Source organism: Rhinolophus sinicus, linkage group LG04 (assembly GCF_036562045.2).
Source record: "Rhinolophus sinicus isolate RSC01 linkage group LG04, ASM3656204v1, whole genome shotgun sequence".
Lineage (NCBI taxonomy): Eukaryota > Metazoa > Chordata > Mammalia > Chiroptera > Rhinolophidae > Rhinolophus > Rhinolophus sinicus.
Genome location: NC_133754.1, coordinates 156,840,373 through 156,861,499, shown reverse-complemented (window position 1 = coordinate 156,861,499; position 21,127 = coordinate 156,840,373). Strand labels below are relative to the sequence as shown.

The 21,127-nt window shown below is 51.0% G+C and overlaps 2 protein-coding genes and 1 long non-coding RNA gene across 6 annotated transcripts; 2 read left to right on the top strand and 1 right to left on the bottom strand.

Annotated features, from left to right (window-relative positions):
* The first annotated feature begins 93 nt into the window (after positions 1 to 93).
* DCTN3 (dynactin subunit 3) lies at positions 94 to 6,626 on the top strand. Its single transcript, XM_019734657.2, has 7 exons — positions 94 to 259; positions 1,521 to 1,605; positions 2,305 to 2,391; positions 4,360 to 4,443; positions 5,401 to 5,459; positions 6,065 to 6,124; positions 6,319 to 6,626. The coding sequence occupies exons 1-7, from the start codon at positions 164 to 166 to the stop codon at positions 6,406 to 6,408; spliced, it is 561 nt and encodes a 186-aa protein (XP_019590216.2). The 5' UTR covers positions 94 to 163; the 3' UTR covers positions 6,409 to 6,626.
* A 983-nt stretch (positions 6,627 to 7,609) lies between these two features.
* Positions 7,610 to 9,855, top strand: RPP25L (ribonuclease P/MRP subunit p25 like). 4 transcript variants are annotated; one of them, XM_019734698.2, is made up of 2 exons: positions 7,610 to 7,871; positions 9,029 to 9,855. In XM_019734698.2, the coding sequence occupies exon 2, from the start codon at positions 9,056 to 9,058 to the stop codon at positions 9,545 to 9,547; it is 492 nt and encodes a 163-aa protein (XP_019590257.1). In that variant the 5' UTR covers positions 7,610 to 7,871; positions 9,029 to 9,055; the 3' UTR covers positions 9,548 to 9,855. The 4 variants fall into 4 exon arrangements, with proteins under 4 accessions (XP_019590257.1, XP_019590229.1, XP_019590248.1 ...); XM_019734670.2 differs by lacking the exon at positions 7,610 to 7,871 and adding an exon at positions 8,059 to 8,215; XM_019734689.2 differs by lacking the exon at positions 7,610 to 7,871 and adding an exon at positions 8,291 to 8,447.
* A 3,247-nt stretch (positions 9,856 to 13,102) lies between these two features.
* On the bottom strand, positions 13,103 to 21,038 carry LOC141571148 (uncharacterized). Its single transcript, XR_012495835.1, has 3 exons — positions 20,065 to 21,038; positions 18,894 to 19,114; positions 13,103 to 15,206 (listed from the first exon to the last, which is right to left on the bottom strand). It is a non-coding gene; the product is annotated as an uncharacterized LOC141571148 (long non-coding RNA).
* Between the last annotated feature and the right edge of the window lie 89 nt (positions 21,039 to 21,127).

Below are 21,127 nucleotides of genomic sequence, written 5' to 3'. Positions count from 1 at the left end.
CTTTCATCAGCCCAGCTAGTTACTTCCGGCACTGCAGGCCTGTGTCGTGACGTCATTTCCTGTACGGAGGGGCGCCAGCGCGCTCTGATCCACCAGGTTTCTCTATTTGGACGGACGTCCCGCCCTCTGACTGCTCCGCAGCTGAGGCGGGGCGGTAGTAGCTATGGCGGCTGTAACCGATGTGCAGCGGCTGCAGGCCCGTGTGGAGGAGCTGGAGCGCTGGGTGTACGGACCCGGCGGGTCGCGCGGCTCGCGGAAGGTGAGCGATCTGGGGTCCAGTGGTCCCTTTATGGGGCCGAGCAAGCGGTCTTCTGGCCGGGTCCACGGGTTGGATGCTTCCGCTCCAGTCCCGTCGCCCGCAGCCGGGCCTTTGAAATAACAAAGGTCCGAGACCTCCCGGAGCATTTCGGATCCTTGGAGTTCATTCCCAAACAGGGTATTACGGGTTATTATTAGGCCCGCTTGAAATGTGCTCAATATGACTAAGACTCCGCCCCTGCTCTCTCAGACAAGTTGGGGAGACTTGACACACTCGAGAAGCTGACTAATGAGAGTTTCAGTAAGAGCTGAAGTCCACAATGGAAGGGCCGTCATGGAGCCCTGTATAATTAATTGCTAAATGAATTGTTCAGAGAGAGGTCCATAGAACTTAAGAGGAGACAGAGCAAAGGTGCATAAGGAAGGCTGGGCGAGGGGACTGAGAGGTGAGGTTTGAGAGGACCAAGATTAGGAGGGGAAGAGATTGGATACTGGGTATTCCAATGTGGACCCGCGCTCCTTCACACCAGTGACTGAATTTTGACAACTATGAAGTTCAGTTGCCCTACCCTCCCCTTTTTACTCTGGGAAGACCTTTTACTGAAAATGAAGTGTCAGGAATACCCTGGAATTAAGTGCATCAGAGGTAATGATGTCTGTTTTGCACACTTCTTGTGGAATTAGTTGTCACTAGCAGATTGTTCCCCACTTGAGAATTGACTTCTCAGAACATTCTCTCCCTTTGACATCTATGACAGTAACCCTCCTGGTTTTCCTCCTACCTATCTGGCTGCCGTTCCTCAGTCTTGTTTGCCTTCCCATATATGTGACCCTTGAATATTGGCATTCCTCATGCTCTAACCTAAAACCTGGGTGAGATCATTCACTTTCATAGCCTCTCCATCTATTCAGCCCTTTAAGATCGGAATTCCTCAACCTATATACACTTAAAGCGTAGGTAGGTTCAGTCAGAGAGGTAGGAACCAGGGAATATATAGTATATACTAGTGCCCCATAAACTCTAAAATAGTTCATTGCCTCCCCAGTCAGACTTGAGACTCCTCAAGGAGTACATGATTATCTCCCCCTTCACATTGACGATTCCCAGAAGGTGGAGTGACATCTCCTTTCATACAAGCGAAGGGGGCAACCTAGATTTCTGGGGCAGAGGTTTGGGATCCTGAGGGAATGAGGGTTCTTGACCTCTTCCATGACTTGAGAAAGGTGATGAATCTTGGAATTAACTTCCACTCCCCTTACAGGTGGCTGATGGCCTGGTGAAGGTGCAGGTAGCTTTGGGGAACATTGCCAGCAAGAGGGAAAGGGTGAAGATTCTGTACAAAAAGAGTAAGTGTTTTCATAGGGTGTCTGTCTGCCTGCCCTCCTTCCCATGCCTGTGCTTCCTGGGATCTGGCCCAGGTCATTCAGCGCAGTAGGTCACTTGAGTTGCCCTTTGGGGATAGAGTGTGAAGACATTTCCCTGCTGAAATGGTGAATTAAGGTGTGCTTTCTATTTTGTGGTTAAACTTCAAGCCCATGACAGTGTCCTAAGTTATGGGATAAGAGCTCTGCCTGAAAGATCCCCTTGGTGAAGGAGGGAGAAGGGGTATGGGATTTCCACAGGCAAGGTTCAAAGACAGGAAATTAATTAGGCACTGAAAGCCCCAGGCTTGGCTCAGCTATGCCTTTTTTATTGTGTCAGAGCTAGCAACGTGTTCAGTAACTAGAGATCAGATAAAGCTCTGGCTTGTCTTGATGGCACTGAGGCTGGGGGGCTTCTGCCCTTAGTGAACATAGGTAGTGGGAATACTGAGGGCCCCAGGGTGGTGGAGGCAATTGTGTTCCGAACTCTAAAGTTTCAGGTCAGCCAACAGGTAGTCAGAGAGGAGGGACAGGAAAGTGGGGACCTAGTGGAGGCCTGCTGATGGACACTGAGGGTGTCAGCTCCTCAACCCAAGGCTCTCCCCAAGGTAGACCACTCCCCCAATACCCTTCATTAAACGGATCCCCACTCCCCAACTCTATTTCATTTTCCATCTTTCCTAGTTGAAGACTTGATCAAATACCTGGATCCTGAGTACATTGACCGCATTGCCATACCTGATGCCTCTAAGCTGCAGTTCATCTTAGCAGGTAGTGCTGGACAGTGAGTGCACGTGCATCTAAGGATGTGGATTGTGAGGGACGCTGGGCACAGAGATGGCCTCCCTGCCTGTCCTCTCGTGAATACAGCCCTGGAAACTGTTCTTTGGAATTCTGGCCTGGCTCTGGGCTGAAGCCCGAGCTTGGCCTGTGGTTCTCTAAGAGGCACTGGGTGTGGTATATTGCTGAGCCAGCCATGGTGGGGCTACTCCAGGGTTCTGTCAATGGTCTGCCTCTAGAATTTTCCTTTAGAACCTTCCTCACTTCTGCTCACTAGACAGGGGAGCTTCCAGGAAAGGATGGGGGGCAGAGAGCATTACATTTGGGAGAGGAGAATATTGGCATCAGTTTCAACATCTTTCATGGGAGAAAGCTCTGGGATTTCAGAGTTCTAGGCAGGAACTATTGTCTTAGCAATGTTTGCTAATCAGTTAGGCAACTACTCCATGAGGTAGGGTTTGCCAAGCACCTGTGTTTGTTCATTCATTCAAAAGATGTTTAATGATTACCTACGGTGACCAGACTATCCTAGGTGGGAGGCACACAATGGTGAACTGGAACATCCTTGAGCCATTGCTGTGGCTCAGGCATTAATTTCGGGAGATCTCCTGCACTGACTCAAGTCCAGCCTTTTCATCCTTCCCTGTGGCTACTGCCTCTGTGTTTGTCCCCTTGTACATGAACAGTTGCAGTCTCTTAAGTCCTCTTCTTGATCCTAGTCTTTCCCTTCTTGCATGTCATCCAGTGTCATCTTTCCAAAACACATTTCCCATATGCCACTTTGTCTACTTTGGAACCTCAGTATCTTTCTCTCCTTGCTAGGAATAAAGTCCTATATCCTTAGCCTGCCATTCCAAGCCTTGTACAGTCTGCTGAATCTACCCTCCCATCCAGCTGTTTCCTGTGCTTTTCTTGCTCCAGTTCAGCAAATTGAATTCTTTTTGCTCTACTAATTGACAAGCATTCTTGCCTCCAATGTTTGACATAACAGTCCTCCCGTTTGTTTGTTTTTTAAGATTTTATTTGGGGAAGGGGAACAGGACTTTATTGGAGAACAGTGGTGTGTTTTTCCCAGGACTCTCATCAGCTCCATCCAAGTCAAGTTGTTGTCCTTTCAATCTTAGTTGTGGAGGGCGCAGCTCAGCTCCAGGTCCAGTTGCCATTGTTAGTTGCAGGGGGCACAGCCCACCATCCCTTGTGGGAATCGAACCAGCAACCTTGTGGTTGAGAGCCCACCCTCCAACCAACTGAGCCATCAGGCCACCCTGGAGCTCAGCGGCAGCTTATTGACTTCATTCTAGTTGCGGAGGGCACAGCTTGCTGGCCCATGTGGGAATCGAACAGGCAGCCCTGTTGCCCAGAGCCCGCACTCTAACCAACTGAGCCACCCGTCCACCCAACAGTCCTCCCTACTTGAATGCCCTTCCCACTCTGCAACCATTGAAATCCCCTGTGCAGGGCCATGTTCTCCTCACTGGACTCGTTACTGTCCCAGCTCTCCAGGAGTTGTAATTGTGCCTCTCAGAACCACTGAGCAGAATCTGTCCAGCAGTCTGCCACATGTCTCCTGTTTCAGACCTTCCCAGGAGCCCTTGGGTGTGGGGACCCAAGTCTGAGGTACTTTGTCTCCTGTGGCCTAGGAGGGGCTCACTGAATTTGTTGATAAAAGGCTAGAAGAAGAGGCCTTCAAGTTAAAACTTGGAGAAAGGTGGGATTTGGAGAAAGGGGGGAATTGGAGAAACTTGGACGCTCCTTGGGCTGAAGATGGGTCGGACCAGAGGCATCCAGGACAGGTGGGAGCAGAATGGGAGCATTGCACCGAGAAGGGGGCAGTGGGCAGAGTAGCTGCCCCAAGCTCCAGGACCCAGCCATGTCCCCTGCCATGTCCTCAGCTCCTTGCATCGGAGTAGCAGTGCTCAGGTTCACCTCACTGTGACTATTTGTGTGTTTATGCCTCAGAGGAGCAGTTTATCCTCTCCCAGGTTGCACTCCTGGAGCAGGTGGAAGCTTTGGTGCCCATGCTGGACAGCACTCACATCAAAGGTATTTCTCCACTACTCTGCTTGGGGAGGTGGGTAGATGGGCAGGACTTCCCTGTACCTCAGGTTCCCTGGGTTCAGGCCAGGTCTGCTCCTTGTCTTTACCTTTACCTTGGGATATCTGCCTCCTGCATTGGGATTAAAATTGCCAGGGCAGAGAGCTGTTTCAGAAACCCAGGCAGTTTGGACCTAAGGACACTCGTATAAGCCCAGCAGCCCCCAACTCGGGGAATTCCTTCTGCCTTTTGCCCCACCCCTCAGCATCTGTCCTTCAGGGTGCTGCAGAGCCCAGATTTTGCTGTAATAGTCCTTGCCAGGTATGTGAATGTGTGTGAATTCTTCCTGCCGCACTGCTGAGAGCAGTCCCTGGGCCTGGGTTTTGACAAGCAGACAGTGACTTTAATTGAATCCAGATATCCATCTTGTCTGTCTCTGGAGGTATTTTTCCCAGCTCCCCCTCCCTACCCCTGATCAGCTACCTGCTGAGCATCTGACAGCCTTAAGCTGTGGGCCCAGCATGGTGGCTTTGGGTGTTGGATTCCAGGTGGCCAGCTTAGGGACCTGGTATTCATCCTCAGCCCACCTGCAGGCTCCGTGTTTCCTAGGCCAGGCACACCTTGTCTTGCGGGCTGACAGCAAAGGGACAGATCCCATGATAGGCAAAGCTCTCTTTACCTGGCTCTGCTTACAGCACTGGGGTGGGGGTATAAGGCAACTCGGGGAACCCAAGGTTTTTGTCTTCTCCTAGAGGCCTGTGTTTTCCCCTCCTTTTTGGGTCATAGAGTAAGACTAGGGTGGGCAGGGAGCCCCACCATCACTTCCAGCTGTAGCGGTCGATGAAGCCTGGCATTTGTTTAGCTTCTCCACTCAATACTCTAATCCTGCTGAAGACCTAATAGACTATTGAGCAGTCCCGGGGGAAGGCACAGCATCATCGGGCAGTGTGCGATGTGTTTTACAGCCGTTCCTGAGCATGCAGCCCGCCTGCAGCGCTTGGCCCAGATCCACATCCAGCAGCAGGTAGGGGAGGGGAGAGGACTTGAAGGGAAAGTAGAGGTGGTGAGGTTCCTAGTCCTCACCCCTGCTGCTTGGGAAAACAGCCTCAGGCTCCCCTGGTGTCAGCTCCCAGAGAAACCTAGGGCTTTATGCTCTATTTTCCATCTGCCACAGAGAGGGGAAGGGACTTGCCAGGTCTCCTGCCTCCCAGAGTAGAGCTATTCTGAGACACCAGAAGGTTGATATTGGGAGGTACCCAAGAATTCCTGGGGATGGTGTGTCCTTGACAATGGATGGGGTAGCTGTTTTTTTCATTATTCCCAGGCTCCAGTGTAAAGTTGAAAAGGGGATCAGAAATAGAGGACGGGAGAAGGAGACATACACTAGCAGAAATGTTTCCTTAAATGTGTGGTCCATTCCCTCTTCCATCAGCCTTAGGACTGCTCTGCTATTAGGGTACTCCTTTTAGAGCCTCAAGGTGCCCCTTTAGAAACTTGCTCCTTTTGGCTCTGGGGTTAACCATCACCTTTTCTAGGCTCTATAGGGAGTGGGGTTCCTGATGAAGCAGGGAGGTTAGTGGGAAGTGGGGGCTTTAGCCACTCCTTTCCCTGCACACCTTGGCCCCACAGGACCAGTCTGTGGAGATCACCGAGGAGTCCAAGGCTGTCCTGGAGGAATACAACAAGACTGTATCCTTTCTGCTCAGCCAGGCCCCTGAGGAGTGCTGTCCATAGCCCTGTTCTTTTGTTCCATCTCTAGCTCTGTCTCTCTCATCCTGTCCCAATCAGCCTGTCTGTTCCCCTGCTCACCCACCCTTTTGGCAGATGCAAAATCTCTGCACTACCTCACTCAAACTCCTGTTCTCACCTTGACCTGTGACAAGACAATGCTTCTCTCCAAGCAATTCGTGCAATGGGATGAGCTACTTTGCCAGCTAGAAGCCGCCAAGCAAGTGAAGCCAGCAGAGGAGTGATGGCTGCTTCCCATCCCAGGCCAGCCATGCTCCAGGGCCCTGTGCCAACCTGCCCTTGTAACAGGGCAGAGGCAGTTCTGTATTTATTGGATTCATAGCCTATCTATCTGCACTCAGGTGTGGCCCTGAGGTTAGAGATCTGGCTACCTGAGACTTCCTCACTGCACCCTCTCCCCTCATCAGTGTCTTATTCCAGTGACAATAAACTATAGAGATCACTGGAGGAGTGTGCCGACTTCTTGGTCTATGATGGGGAGGATGGTGGGGTTGGGGGTTGTGGAGGGCAGAGTTGTCAACCTTCCTATGGTTGAACCAGGAGCTATACTTAATCCTGGTCTGGCTTTCTGGTAGGTGTAGGTCTCTCAGAATGAATGGTCTCATTTAATTGATGTGAGTGGAACATTCGTTTATGTATCCATTTATCCCACATTTACCAAGTACCCCTCTAAGAGTCAGATTCCATGCCACGTGGGGAAGACACAGGTAGGGTCTACCTGATCCCTTCCCTGCACAGGCTAGCTGCCAGAGAATCAAAGAGAAGGTCAGTCCCACCAGGTGGTCCCAGAGTCCTTTGGGGCACAGAAGAAAAAGGGATGAAGGAGGCCGCCCTGTAGGTGATAGGCAGGGTCTTTGAGAGCCGAAGGAGAAGCACATGCAAAGGCAGAGAGGAGCCTTGAAGCTTCTCTCATGTAGTCTTCTAGATGCTATTAGCCGAGAAGGGGAGCCCTGAACAGGTTCTGATGCAGGGGTTTGGGGGGAAAGGGGAGTGGGGGGGCGGTAGGTTAGGAGAGGGAGGGACCATGATAAAAAGCAGAAAAAGTGTTTGCTGCCCCCTCGTGGTCTCGGAGTGCTGTGGCTCCAGGCCCCTTTTCAAAGGCCTGTTCTTTACTCCACCTGCGCGGTTTTACTGGTATCTCAAATTCAGCGTGTCCGAACTAAGTCTGGAAACGGAGACATCCTAGACTCTTCCTTCCTCCTCTGTCCAAATAGTCGCCAGCCCCTTACCACAACTACCTCCTAATATCTCCCAACTTAATTTACTCTTCTCCATTCCCACTGCCATTTGTCTAGTCCATGCTTTCAACAAATCATTTAACAAATATTTAAGCGCCTGTTATATGCCTGGCACCGGACGAATCTTCGTGGACACGTCTCCGGGACCAGGGCCCTGTGCCAACCTAGTAACAGCACGGAGGCAGCTCTGTATTTATTGGATTTACAGCGGCCTGGAGTCACCAGAGGTTGCGGCCCGATTTCCCCATCCCACCCCCTCCTGCGCTGCAGCCACAGTGAACTGTGCACACGAACTTGTTGGGCCCCTGATGGAAACCCGCCGTGGCTCGCCAGTGCCCACAGAATGAGGTCGAAGCTCAGAACTCGGTGACCAAGGCTCTCACCCATGCAACAGCTGCCACTCGAAACGGAACCTCTTGCTCCTGTGCAAAGTGAAACCTGCAGTTTCGGTGTGTTCAGCTGGTAACGCCAGCCCAGCCATCCTCTAAGGGCCAAGTCCTCCCCAGTCTTCGGACGCGGGACTGCTCTGATGGCTGCTCCTCTCCTCCGCAGGACTCTATTCGCCCCAATAGGGGTGCCCCCTCCCCAGGGCGGTACAGCGGGTGGTGCGAGTGTGTTCTACGTCCCCGTGGCGGCAGAGCTCACTCCTAGACTTCCTAGTTACACGTTTTCCCGCGGAGGCCCGGCGGGCCCCGCCCCCACCCGGCGTGCGCGGCACCGCGGCCTCGGCGCGCTCCCGGCCCGCGCGCCATCTTGGCTCTGGGTCGAAATTGAGGCGGTTGCCGCCGCCGCGGTGAGAGCCGGAACCCTGCGGGGTGGAGGGGCGCCTGGTGGGCGGGGGGACAGTAGAGATCGGCTCCTCGGCCGCTGCGGCCGACCGGACACTGGGGGCGGCCGGTAGCGATGGAGTCGGCCGAGGCCCGGGGGCCAGGCGCATGTAGTAGCCCAAGCAACTCTCCGCGTCTAGTCTCACCTCCCGAGTTTCTGAGTGACCTGGGTTGGGGGAATGACCCCGGGAATCTCCGGTGAGGGATGCTCGGCCCTGTCCTAGGGATTCCGGCGCCGGGGAGGGCGTCAGTTCTGTCTTTGAGAGCATTTGTTTGGGTGCGGGCTCTTATCTCTGGGGGTTTGGGGTATAGGGGCTTGGCCCTATCCTCTGGAAGCACGAGGTGAGAAGGCGATGACCCTGTCCTTGGAGAGCGCGGGGTGAGGAGTACTCAGTCTTGTTCTCAGGGAGTCTGGGGTGAGGGCCAGACCCTGTCGCAAAGAGCCCAAGATGAGGAAGGCTTGGTTCCCATCCTAGGGAACTCTGAGGGGGCTTGGCCCTATCCCAGAGAGCCCCATGTTTGGGGAATTTGGTTCTCTCCGGGGGACTCCAGGGTGGAGGGAGGGTTATGGCCCTGTCCAGGGGAATGGGAGTTTATGGGATATATTCCCTTCCTAGGGTGAAGCATGCATGGCCCCTGTCCTGAGAAGCTGAGAGAATGGGGATATTGACTTGTTCCTGGGAAGTCTGGGATGAGGATGGGCCATGTCCTGGGCAGGCAGGGTGGGGGTGGCCTGGGGCACATTGCCTAGCATTCATTCATCTGACACTTCCCTGCAGTGGCACTGAGATACAACAGCAAGCAGAATGGAGCACTACCGGAAAGCTGGCTCGGTGGAACTCCCGGCACCTTCTCCGATGCCCCAACTACCTCCTGATACCCTGGAGATGCGGGTCCGAGATGGCAGCAAAATCCGCAACTTGCTGGGGCTGGCGCTGGGTCGGTTGGAGGGAGGCAGCGCAAGGCATGTGGTGTTCTCGGGTTCTGGCCGGGCTGCAGGAAAGGCTGTCAGCTGTGCTGAGATTGTCAAGCGGCGGGTACCAGGCCTGCACCAGCTTACCAAGCTGCGCTTCCTGCAGACTGAGGACAGCTGGGTACCAACCTCACCCGACAAAGGCCTAGATCCCCTCACAGTGCGCCGACATGTGCCTGCGGTGTGGGTACTGCTCAGCCGGGACCCCCTGGACCCCAATGAGTGTGGCTACCAGCCCCCAGGGGCACCCCCTGGCCTGGGCCCCATACCTAGCTCCAGCTGTGGCCCCCGACCCCGAAGAAGGGTTCGAGACACCCGGTCCTGAAGACCCGCAGAGCAAGCTGCGCTCCAGGCCTGAATGTCTAGGATGACTGTGCCTTCTCTGAGAAGCCTCTGTAACTGCTCAGCATCTCCAACAAGACTGGAATCCACAGAAGTGGGCCTCCCGATTCTGCTTTCTTTTCCCTCTGGCATGTGGAAGGGGCTGCTATGAAGAGTTACAGGTGTGGGGTCTGCCGGGTTCTGGGTTGCTTAAGAAGGGCTTACTCTGCCTTCCTTCTACAGTGCCTCTGACCTGCCTTCTGACAGAGGTCCAGGGAGTGGGTTAGGAAATAAAGAAGATTCTGCCTGTTTGATGAGCCTCCCTCTGTTCGACCTATTTGTGTGGAGGTGGGATTAAGGGAGTGGCAGTCTGCCCTGGTCCCCCAGGAGCTCACAGGCTGGAGACAGGAAGGGTAGGCTCAGGCTAGTGCTGAGAAGATCTAGAGTCATTAAGAAACCTCAAGCAGTAACCTGACTGATTCTAGACCTGGGTGGCTGTCTGCCACATGCTTTGGGTTGGTTTAGGGATTCTGCCAGGTCAGACATTTTTCTCTGTCTGCAGCATATTATAGTGGTTAAGATCATAGTCTTGGGCACCAGACTGCCTGGATTTGAATCCTGGTTCTGCTTCTAGCTTATTGGCAAGATACTGTTTTGTAACCTTGGGCAAATTACTGCTCTGTGCCTTAGTGTTTTCATCCATAAAATGATACAGTGCTTACCTCAGAGGGTTGTTATGAGGATTGAATGTAGAAATATACACATATAACTCTTAGATACCACCAGGGCATACAGTGCTATATAAATGTTAATTGTCTAATTATTAATGACGCAGCTTACAAACATGCTTTTTCTTGAAAACATACCTCACTCCCACATCTTCCCTCCAGGTCTGCTTGCCGTTTTACCCCTTGCTGATCCTTTTCTGTCGAACCTTGGCCTTAGGCTCTTAGATTCACCATGGTCAGGTCAGGCATGAGGAGAGGTGAAGATTGCAGTGGTAGGGACCAGAGCAGGATTGTGGGTGGTGGTGGACTCAGTGAAGAGTGGAGTCAATTGGGTCTCCCACTGGGTTTTCCTAATTTTTAAATTTGTTTCATTTTTCTATTGCAGTTGATATATTAGTTTCAGGTGTACAGCATAGTGATTAGACATTTCCATAACTGACGAAGTGATCCCTCCGATAAATCTTCCCACAGGATTTTGAGGTCTTCACCAATGTGTCCAGTAGACTGGGTGTTCAGTCACCAGGAAAGCACAAAGTTAGGGCTCTTTTGAGCTCGTGTTGTAGCAGGGTGGGCTCAGCCATTTGAGTCTTGTAGTGATTGGCTGAGTCTGGGAAGGAGGGGTTGAAAAGTTGGGGAAGATGGAGTTGGGGGACTGGTGGCCTCACTAAGGGCTTATATCAGGGATGAGGGGACTACAGGGCCAGCCGGCTGTGGCCAAAACTTTGACTACTACATCATCTTTTGCTTTCCAAAGTAGGGTACCCAGAATGATATGGAAGACTCTGAGGGAGGGGCAGGTGATGGAGAACCAGGGGGGTATTAGGAGACAGGAAACCCTCTCAGCAGCTGCCCAGCCAGGCCTCTCCAATACAGAGGGTCATGGAGCACCCAACACACCCCTAGAGGCTGTGGGGGAGACTCAGGTGTGTTGCTACCAGCCACTGCCTGACTTCTCCCATTCTCTTTGTGGCTAATTCAGTTTTTACTCCCCCCCAGCCTCTGCATATTGCCTTTTTGCTGAGCATCTCCACTGATGTGTCTCCTACCAGCAACAGCTTTCCAAGTGTCATTAGTCCCCAGAGCTTTGGGGCCAGGCTGCTTGTAGACAATTGATCTTTGTCTCAGCATCCCATCCTGATTAGCCTACTGTGTCCAGGGTGGATTGAGCACATGGAATAAGCATGATGACCTGTGCTGAAGGAATGATTCAGTATAAGGTGTCATCACAAGCTCTGGGAGTCCAGGGAGAAGCTCCCAATTGCGTAGCCTGTCAAGGCACCACCTGGGATCTCCAGGATGATGGCAGGAGTAGTATGGAGGGAAATTGCGTTGGGGTCAAAATCCTTTGGGAAGAACAGGGTCTGCAACTCAGAGAATCAGGAAATAGGCCACAGGCTGAGGGAGGGATGGCTAGTGATTCTGGGGCTTTTTCCCTCCTTGGCCTCTACAGGGCCCAAGTGGGGCCTACAGGAGGAAATGAGGGAGGGAGCCAGAGAGACGGAGACCTTGAGGTCAGAAAGCCTGACCGAGCTTAGGAAGGAGCATAAGAATTATGTATAATTGCTGATTCTGTTTCTTTACTTTCTACTTTATCCTTAACCACTGCAGTATGGCTTTTGCCTCCATAATATTTTAGAAAAGGTTATACCTTGGCACAAAAGGTAAGGAAGTAGAAACAGCTCTTTCAAGAAGTTGGATTATGAATGGGCGGAGAGGTGATAAATAACTGGAGAGAAGTGTAGACTACAGAGAGTTTTAATTAATTTTAATGAGTTGGCAGAGATGAGCATATTTATAGGCTGATAGCGGAAGCCAATAGGGGAAGAGATTAAAGATACAGAAGATTGTGGATAACTCATAGAATGAGATTCCTGAGGTGGTAAGAGAATGGGACCCAGAAGCATGGAGATACGGACCTCCCAAAGGGAAGTCCGTAGATGATTCCCTCTAACGGAAGGAGTTGAGGATGGGTGTGCATGCAGATGGGTGTGGAGGTGACGGTGGGACATGAGGGAGGAGTTCAAAAGGCTTATATCTTCTCTTGAAGCAGGAGTCCAGCTCTGCTGGTGAGAGTGGAGTGAGGAGGCTGGTGGGAAGGGAGTGTGAGAGAGTTCTTGCAATTGGGAGAGAGAACAACGGGGGTAGTGGCCAAGACATGGAAACAACCAAAATGTCCTTCGATAGATGAATGGATAAAGAAGTTGTGGTATATATACACAATGGAATACTATTTGGCCATAAGAAAAGATGAAATAGGACGATTTGTGACAACATGGATGGATCTTGAGATTATAATGCTAAGCAAAATAAGTCAGAAAAAGTAGACAACCATATGATTTCACTGATATGTGGTATGTAAACCAAAAACAAAAGAACAAGACAAGCAAGTGAGAAACAAAAACTCATAGACACAATAGTGTAGTGGTTACCAAACGGTAAAGGGGGCGGGAGGTGGTAGATGAGGGTAAAGGGGATCAAATATATGGTGATGAAAGGAGAACTGACTCTGGGTGATGAACACACAATGTGATTTATAGAGGATGTAATACAGAATTGTACACCTGAAATTTATGTAACTTTACTAACAATTGTCACCCCAATAAACTTTAATTTAAAAAAAAAGGTAGGAAAGGAACTACCTTCAAAAAGATTTTTAGCGATTGTAGCCTGATCATAAATTTGAAAATAATTTTTTACCTCCAAATTGGTCTGTAGTGAATATTTCCAGTACTTCAGCGCATTGAATGGATGATAATATTTTATTGTTTAATAAATTTTTATTTCTTTGTGAAAAAAAAAAAACACACACAAAAAACAAAGGGGGTACAGGAGGATGACCAGGCAGTGCTAAAAGCCCAGTTGAGGCTGGTGACCATGAACATATAGTGTCATTAGCCAGGGTTTGTGAGCTCCAGCAGCACCTACAGGACAGGTGAGGACTCAGAGAAAGCACTGTTGCCTTCTTCGAGACTGAGGTGAGATCAAGACAGGCAGGAATGATGGAAGAATAGTGAGGAGACTGGCAAGAGAGTATGTAGTGAAGGACCAAAGAATCCAAATTGGGTTGGGAAAGAAGTGAAGATAGAAAGGGGCAAGAGTTGATGGCCTGGAGGTGCCCATGAAAATGTTGGGTGGGGTGGGGTGAGATGCAGTGGTTGAGAGAACTAGGAGAGGGCATCGTAGCTGTATCAGTTTCTAGGGCTGCTGTAGCAAAGCACCATAAACTGGTGGCTTAGAACAACAGATATTTACAGTTTTGGAGACTGGAAGTCCAAAATCAACATGTCAGCAGGGCCATCTTCCCCTGAAATCTGTAGGGGATCCCTTCCTTGATTCATCCTAGCTTCTGGTTTGCCCGCAGCCTTCGGCCTTCTTGGCTTTCAGATGCATCACTCCAGTCATCCATCTCCGCATCATCTTCCCTTTGTGTGTGTCTGATTCTGTGTCCAAATGTCTTTTTATCAGGACACCAGTTCTACTGGATTAGGGCCCATCCTAATTACCTCATTTTAACTTGATAACCTCTGTAAAGATCCTATTTACAAATAAAGTCACATTTTGAGGTACTAGGGGTTAGGACTTGAACATACCTTTTTTGGAGGGACACAACTCAACCCATAACAGTGAATAAAGAATGAGATGGAAGAGTCAGTGGCTTTGAGAGTTTTAGGAGCTGACAGGACTTGGTTGTGGGCATGAGAGTTAGCTGGTGGCCTGGAGGAAAAGTCACTGAAGATGAGGCTGAGGAATTAAGAGGCTAGGGAGGGGGGATCATCCAGGGGGGTGATGGAGTCATCCAGGATGGAATGTGCTGAGCAGTCATACTCTTTGCCTTAGAGGAGGCAGGTATAGTAAGTTAGTTAGCCTTGAAATGAGGAATTAAGAACACAGTATGACCCGAAGGGTTATATAATCCCTATATCCAAGCAGGCACCAAGTCCTGCCAATTTTGCTTCCTAGGTCTTCATTCTCACAACCTCTGTTGGTTTGTGCCCCTCATTATCTTGCAGCAGTCTCCTTACTGGTCTCCTGTGCTCTCCTCCAAACTAAGCCACTGGCTGTTCCCATTGTTTAGAATGCGCTTCTGCTAAATACCAGCATGGCTGTCTCCCTCCCTTCTTCAAGTCTTTGCTCACCTGTCAGTGAGGCCGACTTTGACCACTCTGTTTAAAATTGCAGTCAAGCACTTCTCATCTTCCTTACCCAGCCTTTTTTCCTTTTTTTTTTTTTTTTTTTGGCTTTTAAATACAATTTACTTTTTAAATGTTTTTGTTTATTGTCTGTCTCCTGATGAGAATGTAAGCTCCAAGTGGGCAGGAATTTTTGTTTTGTTCACTGATGTAACCTAAGGATCTTGAACATAGAAGGTGTTTGATAAATAGTATTTAATTAGTAAATGAATGAATATTGAGCCTCCAAGTGTGTGGCCACACTCAGATCTATCATTCTGCTCCCTTAATCTCCCCATGCCCAGATTAGAGGACAAGATCCAAATTCATTCACTGGATGGCCTTAAAGGACCCCCTTTCTTGGTCACTGCCATGGCTCAGCCCATCTTTGGCCTGGTCCTCTTGGACCCTGGGCTCTTGCTACACTAATGCCTTACTTTTCCCATGTGCCATGAGATTTTCGGCCTGAGTCTTTGCTCTTGCTGTTCTGCCTGCTTGGAACTCATCAAGAGTGTTCAAAGGACACCAGTGGTGGGCTTTGAGCACTGCCTCATCAAAGCTACCTCCCCACTCCCCTCTATTTGTCTGGACAAGCCTGGAGCTCAGGGATCAGGCCTGATTCTGTAGGGCATCCCAGCTCCCACTTCCGTCCTTGCGCTGGAAAGGTGATGTCTGGCTGCGTTTCTGAGTCTGGCCACGCGGTGGCAGCATTCACAAAGGGATAGCCCATCCTTTCCCTCTGCTGAGTGCAGAGTTTCCCAGGAGCCTGGAAACAGAGGACAGTCTAGGCTTGAACTTTGACCTTCAATGGGCTCAGTGATCTCTCAGTTATTCAACAGACAGTTAACGATCACCCACAATGTGAAAAATATAGTCACAGGGCTCAGAACCTCCAGCCTGAGGAGGGCTATCACCACATATACAAATAATTTCACTATTGGTGTAGTGAATTCAGAGGTTAGGGAAGTTCATTAGACTTCAGGAGTTCAGATTCCCTCGCTCAGTCTTTAGGGACAGGCAAAACTTCAAAGAAGAGGAGGTGATGCCTGTGTAGAATCTCAAAGAGCTCGAAGAAAAGTGAAAAGGATATTCTGGGTAAAGGGCAGACGTGAGCTAAGACATAGAGGTGAGAAGAACAGAGATGATCACTGGAGCTTGAAGTTCAAGGCAGAGAGTGTGTGGAATGAGGCTCAGAGGTGAGTGGGGGACAGACGAGGAGGGCCTAGTGCCTGGCTAAGGAACTCGGACTTTTTCTTTAGGGTGATGGAGAGTCACTGAAGGCTTTAATAAGGGAGTGATGTGGAATATCAGAATGTGTTTTAGAGAGCGCTATGACTGCTACAGTGTGGAAAATGGATTTGGAAGCACAGGGCAGGAAGAGCTGTGAGGAGGCTGCCACAGGGATCCACGAGGAGATGACGAAGCCAAAATTATGGCTGGAGCAGGCCCTGGAGAAGCCCCTCCAAGCCCATATGAGCTTTCAAGGCCCGGCACTTTGAAAGGGTTCTTGGCCCTAGTGCCCTCTCCTCCACCATTTGAGCCACCTCAGTCCTTCTGTTCCTGAGGCAACTTTTGGCTCTCTCCTAGTGCTTCTGATTATTCTGGCCAGAACCAGATAGGCTGTGTCAGTTTCCATGTGGAGGCCGCAGTGTCTGTGGATCTGTCAGCCTTGGGCTCAGCCCATAGCCCAGCCTCTCTCAATGTGATCCCTTCATGTGCTCCCTTCTTTGACAGAAACACCCAGTAGGAGTGTGACTGATGAGTCTCCTCCACCAGGGAGCCAGAATGAGCATTGGTCACTCCATGCCACGCACCCCACCAGAGTTCGTGTGTGAGGGCGTGTGTGTGTGTGTGTGTGTGTGTGTGTGTGTGTGTATGTTTGCGTGTGTGTACCATTGGCAGAACTGATGCCAAGGAAGGGTATCCCCGGCAGGCAGAGGGGCATCACCTGAGGAAAAGTCTCGAGATAGGTAGGAAAGTACAAGGGAGTGTTTGGGGAGCAGGCGGGGAATGTTAACAGGGTTTGGCAGGGACAGGTCAGAGCCTGTGACCTTGTACAGCAAGCAGGGGGCAACACAGCCAGGTTTTGAGCACTGGTGGGGGTATTGGGAGTCACCTTCACTCACAGTCTCATGAATATGCACAAACCTGTTGAATTATGCAGAAAGAAAGGATGTAAATATATATGCAAATATAGTGCTGCCCTCCCTGTTGCTATAGAAACCAAAGGATAGCAACAGGGGCCCAAACCCTGGGGAGACTAGGCTGGAGAGACTGGAAACCAGGAGACACTCGTCTGTTGCCCACTTTTGCTATTCCTACTGTTTTAACCTCTTTCCTTGCCTCACTCTGTCTTTTTGTCTCCCTTTGCCTTTCTCCCTCTCCATCTCTCTGCCTCTCTTGATTTTTCTGTCTTTGTTTCCCACTCTCTCTCTGTCTTCTCCATCTCTATTTCTCCTGTTTTTTTTCTGCCTCTTGGTCTCTGAGTTTCTCTGTCTGTGTCTGTAGGTCGTTGACTCCATGTTACTGTTGCTCTGTGACTCTGAGACACTGTTTCTCTCTGACTTCATGTGTCTCCCTATCTCTATCTCTGTGTCTTTAATTCCATGGCTCTCCCTCTTCTGCCTCTCCCTGTCTCTATGTCTCTGACTCACATCTTTCTTTCTCTGTATCTCTGTTTTTGCATCTGACTCTGTCTCTGATTGTGTCTATTTCTTGGTCTCTCTCCCAGGTTCTCTTGCCTCTCTTTTGCTGTCTCTTGGAACCTCTTATCCCAGTGCTTATCTCTGTGTGATGGGAAGGACAGGAAGCTGTACATCTGTCCTGCTTGATGAGATGCTCACCCCTGGCCCAGCTGCCCACATGTTCATGGATTCCTATGTACTCTCACCACATAAAATCCCGTTTTACGTCTAGTCCCTGTCACAGTGTTGGCACAGGACCCCTGTGACAGGCCCAGGCTGGCTGCCAGGACACCAGGGAGGCAGTCTCAGCCTTTCTCTTCTGTGTGACCCTGCCTAGTGTTTCTCCCTCTCTGGATCTGTAGTCCCAGTTCTCTTTCCTTGAAGCTGGTGAGCACCTTGAGGCAATGATGTTTTGGGACTAGGGAACTCAGAGGCAAGTCTTAGTGGTTTACCCATCTGGCCCTCTGCCCAGGAGCTGACGTGAGGGCTCTGGCTGGGGCCCAGGTCTGGGGGTATCTAGTTGGACTAGTTGAGACTAATCCTGACCTCCAGAGAAGACTCCTCACGGAGCCAGAGTCAAGCAGTAGCCTTTTCAATAGTCTATCCACGCTTCTGGCCTGCTGCAGGCTAAACCACCCAGTTCCCTGTTTGGGGTCCTTTGTTTGCCTGTCCTTCACCTGCTTTATAGCTACAGAGCACCTATTCTACATCATGCTTGGTCTTCACAGATCCACAGTGATACAGAAATTACATCTGGACTTTCTGTGTCCACTGCCTCCCCCACAAGAAAGGACTCTTCGGTCCAGGTGAATTACATAGGATTCTTCAACCCTGTAGTTTCCTGTCCCTGGCAGCCTCAGTTTGGGGGTGCAAATCATATGTGGCTGGCTGCCAAAGTCATGGATCAAGGTTAAGGGAGACCCAGATAGAGACAGCAACAGAGCGAGCCAGAGACGAGAAGCTGGATCTATGGAGGCAGTCCATACGGGTTTGGGATGGGGCATGGGAAACTCAGAGCAGGACAGAGTAAGGGTGGGCCAGAGTATTCTGAGGGCAGGTAAACCACCCTATATAGAGGTGGAGGGCTTCCCCTTTGGTCCTCAGCTCTGGGCAGGTTGCCTACCTCCAGACAGGGACTAGACATGGGGGATCTGGCTTGGGCCCAGGTGTGGGGGCGGTCAGAGCAGTCAGGGCAAGTCCCCCTTCCTCCAAGAGGCTGCCAGGCCAAGCCCCCAGTTTTCCTGCCTGGCCAGAAAGGACAAAGATACAATCACTCTTCCCACCAACTGTGATTCACCCATGTTCAGGCCCAGGCGTGATCTTGCTGCCAGGAATACCATGTTTGAATTAGAAACCTCCCCAGACATCCCACCCCACCTCACCTGGGCCAGTTGTGCCAACTGGGATTGGAGCAGGGTCAAACAGGGCTGTCTGGGGGCTTCAGGCAGAGCCAGATCGGTGAGAGAAAAAGGATCAAGAGAAAGGTGGAGAGACAGACAAAGACTGAGATGGGGACTATGTCATAGTCATCAAAGACTATGATGTAGATAGAGAGATGGGGAGAACGTTTGTGACAGACAGAGGGAGAGACATAGAGACATCAGTGGGGAGAAAGCCGAAGCCTGCGGATGAAGGGAGCTCTAAAGCTAAACACTTGACTGGATTATTTCATTTAATTGAATCTTGACAATAGTCCTAGGAAATAGGCATTATTATGATCCTGTTTTACTCCTGAGGCAATTGAGGCACAGAGACATTAAGTCACTTACCTGAGGCCACAAAGCCAGTAAGCAGTGGAGTTAGGTGTTGAACTCTTCAGTCTCACCTAGGAACCAAGGAGAGAGACAGGCAGAGACTATGGTGGGGACCTCACACCAGCACTCGGGGAATCTGGGAATCCTGGAATCATCAGGCAGCTGTGCAGGGGGCAGGCCTTCCCATCAGGCAGACAACACATGAGGCTTTCTGTCCTTTCTGTCAGAGACCATGACTGGGACAGAGAGATACAGAGGGAAAGAGAGAGACATCAGAGCAAAGAGAGAGGTGGAAAGGGAACGCTAGGCCACAGAATTCCTCATCTGCCCTTCCCTTCCTGGCGCCCTGGTGAGCAGCCTGTCCTGCCCCTGCTTCAGATCCAGCCCAGGCAGTCCCACACTCTGGTGGGCTTTGAGACTCATTCTTTCTTCCCCACACGTTTATTGAGCACCTGCTAGCTGAGAGGTACTCCTGCCCCACATCTCCTACCTCTCTTTTCTCTTGCACTACTGAGAAATCCTTTCTATTGTCTAACTTCAACCCCCTAGGATAGGTTCTGCAATAAAGGATTAAGATGAGAATTTGGTGACACCTCGTTGTAAGGAGTTCACCTAGTACTCACGAAGGTTGTCTGAGCACAGAGAAGAGGTCCCTGAGGGTTGGCAGTGGATGCCTTCTGGTTGGAGACCCCTTCTAGTTTGTTTGGGGAGGAGGGTCATGGGCCCAGCTGGTGGAGGCCTGGAGAGCCGAGCTGTCAGCAGCAGGAAGGATTGGGGTGAGAAGAAAACCAGGAGCTATCCTGGGGGAGCCAGGGAGTCCACGTTATGGTTTCTAATGTCTTAGCCCTGGTTTCAATTACCCCCAGGGTCCCCAGACTCCCCTGACCGCTACAGGCTCCCAAGCTTGAGGAAGGTCAGGACTCTCCCGGGAAGGCTCAGGGCTCAGGGATGGAAGTCTGGGGGCAGGGGAGCTGTTTCATCCTCTTCTCCTGTGCCTGGCTGAAAGAGGCCCCTAGACCAAGTAGGACTCCAGGGACCGCAGGGATGCTGGGGAAGGAGGGGCCTACACTCTGCTCACAAGCCCCTGTGGAGGGTCTATGTCAATCAGCTCCACAGCACCAACTTGGTCCCGCTGCCCCCAACCCACTCCTGGCTGCGGAAGACCAGTGCTCTTTCTTGGCCTTACCAGGCTCCTTTTTGGTCCTGTGACAACCCTGATTCCTGGCTCTTCTTCTACCTGTGAGGCCATCACACTTTCTCTGCCTTCTCTGTCTTTTAATCATACTTCCCAGGGTTTCAGCTGCAATTCTCCCCTCGTCCCCCTCTCATCACACCCTCTTTCTGCTCCCTGATTTATCTTGTCTTCTCCCAGCACCCTCACAGTGCCCAGGCCAGTCTGGGACTGTGATGAATACCCACGCAACCAGCACTAGCACAGAGGCGACTGAGGGCATTGAGAGCTCCAGTTGGACAGGGACCACACACCTCCCACCAGCCAGCCAGCCAGCCCTCTCTCAGCTTCTGTGTTCTCCCCTCCTTGCCCCTGCTGGCCACCGTCCCACAGACCCTTCAACTGGACATGTCAAGCCCCAACTCTCTCTCCAGATCAGTGAATGGCACCGTCATCTCCCAGTCACTCGTGCCAAAAATCTGGGAGTCATCTGTACTTTTGTACACAATGTTCCCTCTGGGCCTGGCACACAGTAGGTGTTAATACATGTCTGTTAAACTGAATTTAATTTAATTTTCTCTTTTGGACCCCCCCCCCCCGCCTCTGTCTGTTTCCCTGGGCCTGGGTATCTCTGGCATTCAGTCTTCAAATCTCTCGTTTTTCTCTGTCTTCCAAATCACAACAGTTGCATTTCTGAGCGTTGAGAGCCTCCTTTCTTCCCTGTCCCCCTACCCCAGGAGAGTGCAGGCTGGCCAGGAATGGAGCTGTTGGAGACGAAGAGAGGGAGCCAATCTTGGGGCCACATGAGCGTCAGTACTGTTAGGAAATCCCAGCCCTGTTATCAGGGAGGCAGCTTTACAGCAGCAGGGATCAAGGTCAGGCTCTGCCTGGCACCAGAAGGGGACAGTCCTTTGAAGACATATGCCTCCTCCATGAAGAATGGGAGGAGAGGGAGATCAGGGCCCACTGGGGTGAGGAGGGAGGGAGGGACCCAGTTTGTGCTTCTGAGCTTCTCATCGTTAGTTTCATGCAAATTTGTGCAACACAAAATGAAAAACTGCATCTGTGATTTTGCCAA